This window comes from Calliphora vicina, chromosome 3, assembly GCF_958450345.1.
Source record: "Calliphora vicina chromosome 3, idCalVici1.1, whole genome shotgun sequence".
In the NCBI taxonomy this organism is placed as follows: Eukaryota; Metazoa; Arthropoda; class Insecta; order Diptera; family Calliphoridae; genus Calliphora; species Calliphora vicina.
The window spans coordinates 10,647,824-10,659,490 of NC_088782.1; the positions used below are offsets into that span (position 1 = coordinate 10,647,824).

General features: G+C 29.9%; 1 protein-coding gene across 1 annotated transcript; it reads right to left on the bottom strand.

Moving 5' to 3' along the window:
* Positions 1-3,139: 3,139 nt before the first annotated feature.
* LOC135954635 (uncharacterized) lies at positions 3,140-4,733 on the bottom strand. Its single transcript, XM_065504839.1, has 6 exons — positions 4,624-4,733; positions 4,245-4,534; positions 4,023-4,182; positions 3,658-3,956; positions 3,436-3,595; positions 3,140-3,365 (listed from the first exon to the last, which is right to left on the bottom strand). Exons 1-6 carry the CDS (start codon positions 4,652-4,654, stop codon positions 3,253-3,255), a joined length of 1,053 nt encoding a protein of 350 aa, XP_065360911.1. The 5' UTR covers positions 4,655-4,733; the 3' UTR covers positions 3,140-3,252.
* Between the last annotated feature and the right edge of the window lie 6,934 nt (positions 4,734-11,667).

Genomic DNA, 11,667 nt, shown 5'->3' on the forward strand with positions numbered 1-11,667 from the left:
TAAACGAATACATACAGAGAGGGAGAGAGTGTTGCCACAGATACAGATAGCTAAATTACACATGAGAAGATAAATTACAAATGTTTTATAATTGTTGAATTTTTACAACAAAATTTAATACAATTGCAAAAATAGCTAACAAACAAATTGTACTTTCACATTGTTGCCTATATTTCTATTTATGCAAAATTAGTAAGGCTAAATTATAGGCTCATGGAGTTAAGTTACACATTAGACACACTCGGGAAAAATGTGTACATGTGCCGTGGCAACACTGCAGCAGACAAGAACAGAAACGGCAACGTAACAGATATGAAACCAAAACAAAAAGCGTAACTGAAACGAAAGAATTAAATAAAATAATGATATCGATATGTATGTAGCTACAGCAAAAAATGGTAAATTCTTTATAATTATCTATGTATGTATGAATATGTTCTTACAGTCAACGTCTGCTACCTATAAACGTAACGTTTTTATCAAACAGGTATAGAGACCAAAAAAATCAAAACCCATTTTGAAACGTCATGTATTCTTTTCCTATTTTTCATTGTTTACTTGATTAAAACGTTTTCTGTTTTCAATTCTGTTTCGTTTTAACATTTCTGAGTTGGTTTTTCTGCATACAAAACACACAAACAACGTTTACGTTTTATAGCTCTGCCTTGAACGACGACGACACCGGCAGCAACGTTAACGTTGTTGTTTTTGTGCATTAGTTGTTGTTGTTGGTTGATAAAATAATATTACAAGTTTATATTTTTACACGTTATTTTTCTAATACTTACATTACACTCTTCTAATTGTAATGCTCTCTTGTTTAAAAATATACTAGAATTCTCTTAATTTATTTTGTTGTTTTGCTTTTTGTTTTTTCATATAAAAGAAGAAGAATTCATGTACAACATATTGAATACCCGTTATTTTTTACTGGTAAACATTATTGCCAATTTTGTGTGATTTTAAATTACACAATTTTTTGGACCAATTTACAGATATTATAATAATAATGTACAAAAAGTATTTTTTATAATTATTAATTAAATACCTATGTATTAATTACACTGGGATACAAATAAAATTGTAAAAAAACCTGATTGAGTTGGTACTTCATAGCAATATTTTTAAGACTTTTAAGTATGTAATTGGAAAATTTCCTATCAAAGACCTAACTCAGTTGTCAAATGTATTAATTAAAAAAACTATGTGAAAACAAAAACCAGACTCGGATGTGTAATGGCTGAGTAAATGGCTGTTGTCAGTTATTGCTTTGCATATCTTAAATGAAAATAAAAAAATATAAGGGTGATGTTAAATTGCGTTAAAATTGCAAAGACTCGCTTATTTCATTCAAAATACTGTTACGAAATTGTACTAGAATTCAAATATAACGATTTTAACGGCTGATTTAAAAGTAGCATAATGCTTTCAAATAACAGTGCTGTAAAACTGTAACATATCTGTGGGCATTATTAAATAAAAGCTTTCAGTTGATTTGATCGTAAGTTGGCAACGCTGTATTCGATTTCGAATATTCAGTTAAAGAACATTGTAGAAAGTACACCACACATGGCGTATGTATTAGAAACCTCTAGACAGTTAAAGAGCTTTCTAGATGGTAATGCAGTGTTATAAATAGTGGCAGAGGTTGCAGTCGTGAGTGAGTTTATCAGAGACGCTTTTCGAATAAACATCAACTAGAGCCTTAAAGTGTGTTGTGTTTTTCAAGTAAATTCGTGTACATTATAAATTGTGTCTGTATTTCTGTGAATTTGCAAACGTGTATAAAAAACATTGAGTGACTATTTAATTCTGTTGTTGTACATTTAAATAAATAAAGAGTTGTTACAATTTTCAAACTACTAAACGGCTTTTATTTGCAATCAAAAGTATCCGGTTTATTTAAAGGAAATAAACCAGCGTTTTGAAAAGGTTAAAACGTAACAATACGTTTATAGGTTTTCCAAAAAAAGATTCGATTGCTGAAGGAGTACTGAATTGCTTTATAATATAAGGGCTTCATTTTATAAAAAGCAACGGTTGAAAGCGTCAACAATTTCTATGAAGAATACTGGGAAAAGGGTTTGAAACTTGACTTTTTTGTCATACAAAATTTGTTTAACGTTTGTCGGTGCGTTTTATAAAATGGGGCCCTTAGATAGACTACTCAAAACATTGCGTCATTTCGTTTAATGTCATCGACCGCCTTGGAAAAACAGTATGCAGTCAACGCCATAACATCCAACATATTGCAGAAGAATGCGAAAGTCCACCTCTCGTTTTGTTGTAAAACGCGAAAGCATTTGATCCATGCAATCAAGTTATTATAATACAAAATGGTTTCTGGTTTCTTGGCTTCTCCTTCACATTTGTCAGAACGATTAAGATTAACGTGTTTATTCTTTTTTGGAATGTACATAGCTGAAAATAAATTCTAATTCTTCATTCAATTTGATGAAAACTAACAAAACTTAATGTCAACTTTTTAGCAAAAAACTCCCGTAACACACAAAGACTATTTCAACGAAAAAAATATAACGATGACAACTTAAAATTTTAAGAGGTTACCTAAAAAATCAAGTCTTTAGACGTTTGAATTGCAAAAAAAATCTAGCCACCCCCATGCCTAAGTCTAAGGGTTAAACGGAAAAATATAAAACATGATGATTTTTACATCGTTTTCTTAAACATTCCTTTTGATTTAAAAGTTTCCATTGTTTTGTCAATGCTAGTATAACCACATTCTATAAATGTATTTTTGTTAAACTTTAATGCTGACATTAATAGAAAACCTAGTAAATTTTAATTTAATAAAAGCTTATGTTTTAGAAAACAGAATTTAGTTTCCATTGTATTGTCACTCACTGTATGTAATGAAAAAAATAACGTTACCTCTAAAATTCTGTTGCAGTTTTGCTAAAAACTATGTTTTAAGACAATATATTTTTTGGTTTTCCATAAATCAGTTTATTGATCCTTTGTCAACATATTTTTTTATCGAAATAAGCTTAATTTTCTTTTAACACGACTTGTTGAATAAAAGCTGCAAAATGTATATAATTTTAAATACTTAGACAAAGGCCACTTTAATTTAAAGCATTATACAACTCTGCATGAATTCAAATTTCTCGATTTTATGTTTTTATACGTCAATTTATTGAAACTAAGGAAATAGCTAGTACTTGGTATATAAAATAGTCGAAATAGTAGATTTGATTATAAACAACATGTTAAAATGTTAAATTATATTTCTTAGAACAGTTTAATTCTCTTGTTAACCCTATCTCTGGCATGAAGAAAGTGCTGTTGACAAACTTTGTTAATTTCCGTCATGCTTATTTCACTATACTTTGAAGTACAGGTATCTGATAAAGGAAAAAAGATATTAATTTTTTAAAAAAAATAATCATACACACATTCAATGCAAAACCTTACTTCTGATAATCACAAAAACTGTAAACTCTTGAATGCTCTGCTTTTCTTTTGTACCGCGCCAGGTCAATTCCATGGCCACCTCGTCCGTCATTATTGCTCTGAAAGCCGAACGCAGAAATATAGAATGGTCCCTTCCGGTGACTTTATTTACATATTGTTTCTAAAATTTAGTTTGAAAATTGAAAAGTAAATCGCTGTAAATTAAAAAAAAAACCAACTCACCAAAGCCTTTTTCAATTTGGTATCTTCCAAAAGCTTGTCATCAAATTCTTCTAAACTCGAAAGAGTAATAAATGGCATATGAGGCAAAAGCGATGGCGGTGGTGGCGAAGCAGGAGCAATAAGAAGAGGTGAATCGCATTTAATGGCAGGTGCACTAGCTGCAGGTATAAAGGATGGAAAGGAAGCCGATGTTCCCGATTTCTTTTTAACAACTCTGTCTTTGGCATGTAAGAAATGCTGCTGGCAAACTCGATTGATTTCAGGAAGTCCACCACTGGGAAATTTCTCATGGCAGATTTCTATTGTGGAAAAATAAAATAATTATCATAGTAATTGGAGTAAGAAAATGTCTTTTTGAATGGGACCTCTTAAAAGTAAAAATATTGTAAAACGTTGTATGCTTGGCTTTTCTTGCGTTCCGCGCCATGTTACATTTACAGCCAACTCATCCGTTACTAATGCTCGCAAAGTTGTTCTCAGAAATTTTGTAAAATCGTTGGCCTCAATTCTTCTAATAAACTTTATCTAAAATTTTAATTAAAACATTGTTTTACATCAGTTTCCAGTAAATTTATGTGACGACTTACTACTTCTTGTCTCAAGTCATCGTTTAATGGCAGCTTATCATCAAATTCTTTCAAATCTTGCAGGGAATCAAAAGGCAACTTTGGTAACAGCTTAAATTCAGGAGTCTTACGTGGATTCAGTTGTACCACTTCATTCCTTAGCTCCTGAATCTCGTCTTTAAGTGTTTGTATTTGATTTCTGTTATCCTCAGCGCACTTGTCGAATTTTTCTTTTAAAGAGCGCACCTCATCCAAGATGTGCAATAATGTTTCACCTATATCGAGTTCTTCATTCAAAGGATTCCAATTTTCTTTGTGTTTGCATTAAGTATCATGATATAAGATTGTTAGTATTTAAAAACATTTAAAGAAATTAATATGTTTTATAGTTCGTTCTTACCAGCTTTAGTGCCATATGAATTAAAATTCATGTTGGTAAATTTTGAAATTGAATGCTGCAAAATCTGTAGTTTTCGTTGATACTTCTTGAAGATCAGAATTCCGAAGTAGGTTTTTCTATAAATGAAATTTGTTTTTTGCTAGATCAAAATTTAAATTCAGCCTACATATATTTTGAAAATTAATGATAAATCAAATATTATTTTAAGAATAAGAAATAAAACAGCAAAATATACCTATATGTAATTAAATAGATAACATTTAAATCAATAAATTTTAATGGTTAGGTAAGAAAATAATTGGCATAATTTAAATTTAAAACAAATAATAACAAATAATCTTATATACCCTTCACCAAATTATACTTCAAAATAAAAATTTCAAATATTTTTAGGTAAACAACAATTTTTTTTTTCCAAAGTTGTTTTTAATTTTTTGGAAAAATTATTTTTTCGAATTGATTTTTTGTTAAATTTAATTTTTTTGTTTTCAATTTTTTTTAATATTTGGCTAAAAAAAAAACATTGTGAAAAAAAATTCGGGTTACAAAATATTTTTCCCGATTTTGACCCATTGTAGGTCCAACTTACTATAAGTCATTGCAAAGGTCTTTGAAATATCTATCATTAGATATCCATATAGTCTATATTAATGACTTAGTAATCCAGATAGACTAGACGATAGTGTACTGGACTATCAATCCAAGGGTTGCGGGTTCGATTCCTGCAAGAGACTCTGGGTGTTTCTGCAGACAAGCAAAAAGCTTCGCAGTTTGTGTTTGTTTTTTTTAAAAAAAAAAAAGATATTTGTCAAAAAATATTTTTTTTTCCTTATATCTCACGAAGGTGAAGGGTATAAAAAATGTTTGGCATTGAAATGAAAATTAATTTTTTTTAAATATAGCGCTCTTACTTGTTTATATTAAAAGTTTTTGTTTTTCTTGGGAAAATTTCCTTTTTCACCCTCCTGGATCCACGCCTGATATTATTTATAATCTTTTTTAGTCAAATCCTTATACGAATTTAAAGATACTTTGAAATATGTAGGTATAAAGAAATATCATGATCAATAATTGCATAATGAGACTTTATATAATTAAAATACTCCAAAAATTTATCGAAAACTTGAATAATAAACAAATTTTTAACTTTTTTATCGATTAAAACAAAACTCGATTAATTGACAACCCCAGTCGCAAATGAATATTGTACAAATTACAAGCGGAATTGTGAAATGAAGTGTACATTTAACAAATTTAGTTTTTCTAGCTATTTCAAAAATTTAATAAAAATGTATTATAACCTAAAAATATTTAAAATTATATGTACATACTAGCTGATCCGGCAAACGTTGTTCTGCCACAAATTATTTCTAGTGAATATTTTGGTTGTTAAATAAAAAATAGCGAATGTATTCTAAGTGCAGTTGGCATTATAGGTGTTTTTGATGCCAAATGATGCCAAAGAAATATAAAAAAAATTGTTTGTCGAAAAATATTTTAAAAATTGGGTGGATAGGGACATCCTAACGTCCTAGCGGTATGATATATAATATTCTCGTACCTATCAAAAATATATAGAAAATTTCATAAAAATAGTTTAATATTGATATTTGGATATTGCTCATACAAAATACTAAAATCTCGGCTAAAAAACGGGTGGGTGAGGGTCGGTTGATGAAAATTTGGGGTTATAGGTATTTTTAATGCCAAATAAATAAAATGCGAAAAAAAGCTTTTGGTCAAAAAATGGTAAAAATAAATTCCGGATAGGGTCACCCTAATGACCTAGCAGTATGAAATATACTTTACGACCTATTCTCATACCTACCAAACATACATACAAAATTTCATAAAAATTTGTTGAGCCGTTTCGGAGGAGTTCAAACACTAACATTGTGACACGAGATTTTTATATATTCTATTTAATTAAAATTAAACATTTCCCCTTTAGATTCAATAATAAAAAAATTAAATATATTTAATTTATATCAAATGCTTTCACACTATTTCGCTGATAAATAAATAACAAAAAAACAAAATCCTTATTTTCCAAAACAAAATCCCTGTTCGATTTTAAAACCTGCTATGATGGCAACCCAAAACAACCGTGTGCTAAAATTGTTCACTCTCTTCCATGTCTCTCTTTCGCTTGAAATTTTACAAATTTTTGCTTTTGTTTTCCACTTAGTTAAAAATAAAAACAAACAAATAAATAGTAATAATCACGAAAAACTATCACAATAACTTACCAAACAATTGAAACTTATCAAAGTGTAGTTTTATTTTTAAACTTTTTTTAAATAAAAAAAAAAATTATCTTCCCGTTTTCTTGTGGAAGATACTCTGGCGTGACGTCTTCGGCGACTGACGAAGAGAGAACTGAATGTTGGCGAGCAATGTGCTGTCATTGTACAGCACGATTTTTCTTACAGATGTTTGTGTAGTGTTGTTGTTGCTGCATTGGTGGTAGCATTTTGTGAGAGACAGGGCTGCCGGACTTGTAGATTTGTTTTATTATTATTGCAGCCGTGTTGTTTACCTTAAAAAAAGGGAAATATATTGATGTGATATGTGAATGGTAATCTAAATATAATTGAGACAATTTTCATAAAATTTTTAGTTTAAAAAATATTTGGGGGATTCAAACGGTCGGCTGTTTGTCATAATGTCCTAAAATATTTTTTTTAGTTTAAACAAATTCTTGTTGTGCTGCAAACAAAAAAAGTGTTATTTTATGACAAACCAATAAACATAGTTCAAAAAGTCTTATTAGTTTAAGCATATACAACATTATTTTTTTATTGCATAATAAGAATCTACATAACTGAAATTGGTGAAATTCTACTTTCACAAAGTGGGTCAAAAGATCTATTGAAATATTACTTTTGTTCCAGAAAAATTTTAAACATAATTATTTCGAAATGGCAAAAAAATTATACACTATTGTTTTATTAAGGGTACGATATAATGTGAAATATTTATGAATATTTTTTGGAGGTTATTTATAATATGTATTGGGAATTTTTAAAATTTTTAGATTTTATTTTGAAACATTTGTACAATATAAATTTAATAATTTGGCCATTGTTAGCTATATTATTTTCCAATCTTTCAGACAACATATCGCACACCCAGTACAAAAGTGACTCAACTCAAAATTATTTTTTCGGGTTATATAAATCCGAAAAATTAATTTTGAGTTAAAACTATGTACAATACACTTGTTTATCTATACAAAAAATATCAGTACAAAAAATATTCTGTTGTTGTTAACTGTTGCTAAAAAAACACGAATGTCTTTCATTATGTTTCAATTGGTATATATTTATTATCAATTTCTGAAAAATTAAAATTTGAGTTGTGTCACTTTTGAACTGGGTGTGCGATATTGATTCCTTGCCAAAAGAACTGCTCAGCTTTTGAGGCCAAGAACGAATCAAGCCAATATCGGATACTCCATTCCAAAGTGAAAAAAGTTGCTCATCTTTTGAGGCCAAGAACAAATAAAGTCATATTTCATTGCAAGTAACGATTAGGTTAAAAATGATTTTCTTTTATAGCGTTCAAGCAGTATTTTAGACATGCAAAACGTCTTTCAAGGTCTCTCAGCTTCGTGTCAAAATCACCACTTCTGAACCGCACGAACCATCTCTCGCACGCTGAAACCTGTGGAACACATTCTCCATAAGCTTTGGTGAGCAATCACCATGAAGTTCATGAAGTGAAGCTAAACTTCCCGCATATGACGCTTTGTTGGTACAAAATTCGACATTTTCGAATCAAAAAAAGATTTGTTGTTTACACTATAATTTTCAATAACTAAATGAGAATAAATTACAGTTATGTACCCTAAAAAACAAGAGCCGTGTTCAAAAGATACGCCATGTATTGTAAATCCCGCTTTTTTATACCCTTCACCTTCGTTAAGTTTGTCATTCCGTTTGTAATTTCTACATTTTTCATTTCCGACCCTATAAAGTATATATATTCTGGATCCTTATAGATAGCGGAGTCGATTAAGCCATGTCCGTCTGTCTGTCTGTCTGACCCCAGATATCTTCGGGATCCAAATCTTCAATAATTCTGTCAGACATGCTTTCGAGAAAATTGCTATTTAAAATCAGCAAAATCGGTCCATAAATAACGGAGATATGAGCAAAAAACCGGGACAACCTCGATTTTTGACCTATTTTTGATCTATATCTGGATTACTAAGTCATTAATATAGACAATATGGATATCTATTGATAGATATTTCAAAGTCCATTGCAACGATATAGATAAGGCTATAGTAAGTTGGACCTACAATGGGTCAAAATCGGGAAAAATATTTTTTAACCCGAATTTTTTTTTCATCAAAAAATTTTTTTGTCATACATTTTTTTTCCAAAAAAAAAAAAAAAATTAAAAAAAAAAAATTTATTTTAAAGTATAATTTGGTGAAGGGTATATAAGATTCGGCACAGCCGAATATAGCTCTCTTACTTGTTATGTAATAAATCCACTATATTTTGGTTTATGAATACTTAAAATATTTTAACGTTTAAATGATTTTGGTATCGAGTTAAATGAAAGCTTTCATTTGACGCCAATTTTGACGATTTTCATTCATCATATGTTAAAGATGTATGGTTTTTCATAATATTAATTTAATCTATCACTGTGATTATTAAAATTTTATTAAAAAATACGAAACAAATTTAAAAATAATGGTTAAAAATGTTGCATTTAAAAATATGTATGTTAACGCCTATTCGATTCGGAGGTGGTATTAACAAATACCAAATTGGTCAATTCACAAGGTCTCCTATCATGTCATATGTATTGTCATAATATCCTAATATTTCACAATGGTTTGAAAATGTTGTTATTGCCTTTGAAGCGAAAAATGTTTAAAAATAATACTACTCTGTATGCTATTTATCGTTACCAACCAGCAGAAACCTGCGCCGAACGCCTAAGAGTCGGTTAAGCCGAGCCGCCGAGTCGTGAAATATTAGGATATTATGGCATTAACATGGTCTCCTTGTGAATTAATCAATTATGTTTATGAAATATAATTTCCAAGTTCGCAAATATCTGAATATCACATATATTTGCGGAAAATTTACAACAAGTTTTTAAATGCTTGTGATCTATTTATTTTGTTTTAATTATTAAGTGTTGATATTTTTCGAAAATGCTGCGAATAATCCATCATAATTATCTGGTAGCGCTCAAGAGAGGTGATGGTGTTTAATAAATGAGAGCAGCTGTCATTGCGTTACAAACAAATACAACAACAAAAAAGTGATGATGCTCAATCTTTATAGGTCGTTGGCAGACAACTCATACCACACACACAACAAACAACTGCAGCTAGTTTGACAAACAAGCTGTACTACAACTGGGTATGGACACAACATGTATCTTACAACTTGTGTTTAACAACTTGTTGGTAGGTATGACTACAACTTGTGCTAACGCACTTGTTGTTTGCAACATTCAGCTTGTTGTGTGTCTGATGTTGTCTGGCATATAAGACATACAACTTGTTTTATATTAACAGCTGTTCGTTGGATTTTCGTTGTCATGCTTGTGTGTGCGTGCGTGAGTGTGTGTGAGTTTGTTTTCGTTTTGTTTTTGTTTTTGTTGTTGCTTTTGTTTTGCTTTTGGCACGTTTTAAATTAAATGATTAAATAAAAAATCATAATATTTACTCTTCAATAAGTAATGTACTCTCAATTAAATTAACGCTTCTGTTTTGTTTTATTTTTTGCTAGTGCTCTTTCGCGCTCTTTCAACGAACTTCTCTTTCATGAAGTTTCTCTTGTGTATTTTTCTGTTCATATTTCTTGTTATCACAACTTGTGCTCTCGCTCTCTTGATACTTTTGTATGAGTGTGATTTTTATTTTCCCTGTAATAAATACTCTTCAAACAAGTTTATTTTTTGCTGGATTTCCTTTACATCATGTAAAATCATCGGAAGTCAAATACATTTTATACACTTGCATTCCTGGCTTATGCTTGTGCCCTACCTCCCCACTCTAGCCCTTTAGCTTTTGATGGTCCTTAACAAAAAAATAAAAAAGAAATGTATATAAATTTCATCTCAATTTTGTTACTTTGTGATGTTGTTTTTATCTTTGTGGAATATTTTTATTATTTTTTCAGTTTGTTTGTATATATTTCTCGCTCTTTTTATTTGTTTGATTTTTTCGAGAGTTTACGTGCCTTGTTCACCCAAAAAAACTAAAATGTGAAAATGTGTGTGTTTGTTGTGGGGGCTTTTGCTGTTGTTTTTGTTGTTGTTGATAATATGTTAAGGATTTACATTGTGTCATGCTTCTGTGTGTATGTACAATTTACCATTTAATTTTGTTGTTGTTGCTTTTGTTTATTTATTTATGTTTTTTTTTTTGTATGAATATCCCATATTATTTTTATTTTTGTTGTTTGTGTGTGTGTATGGGAGGATTTGTTTTGTTGTGTGTGTTTTGTTTTTGTAGGGGGTGGTGAGGAGAGCCCTGCCTGTCGTCATTTTATTGTTGTTACTGTCTGTTAAAATGTACGATTGAGTATTCGTACGTTTTGTTATTTTACTCCACTAAAAGTTGAAGTGAGAAATTTATTATGGATTTTTGCTGCTGCCAGTGCTGCTGTTGTTTTTATTATTGCTTTTACACTACACTATGATAAGGCATTACATTGATTTAATTAGACTTTTGTCACATATACAGCCCAATTATGAATAAAAAATTCCGCGGGAGTTTGTTCCCCGGGAGTTTTTTCTCATTGAAATTGAATAGGAAAAATGAGAAAGGGGAAAAAACTCCCGCGGAATTTTTATTCATATTTGGGCTGATAGACATTTTTGTAAAATAATAAAATATAATTTATAGAAGTATAAGTGATAATAACTATCGAAGTTTAAAATTACTAATCCGATCTGTTGAACACCTAAGCTGCATCATGATTCTCAACATTTCTATTTCTGGAGACGTCTAATTGTCTCCATATTAACAGCAGTTAACATATCTGTGTATATTATTAACATAGCTGT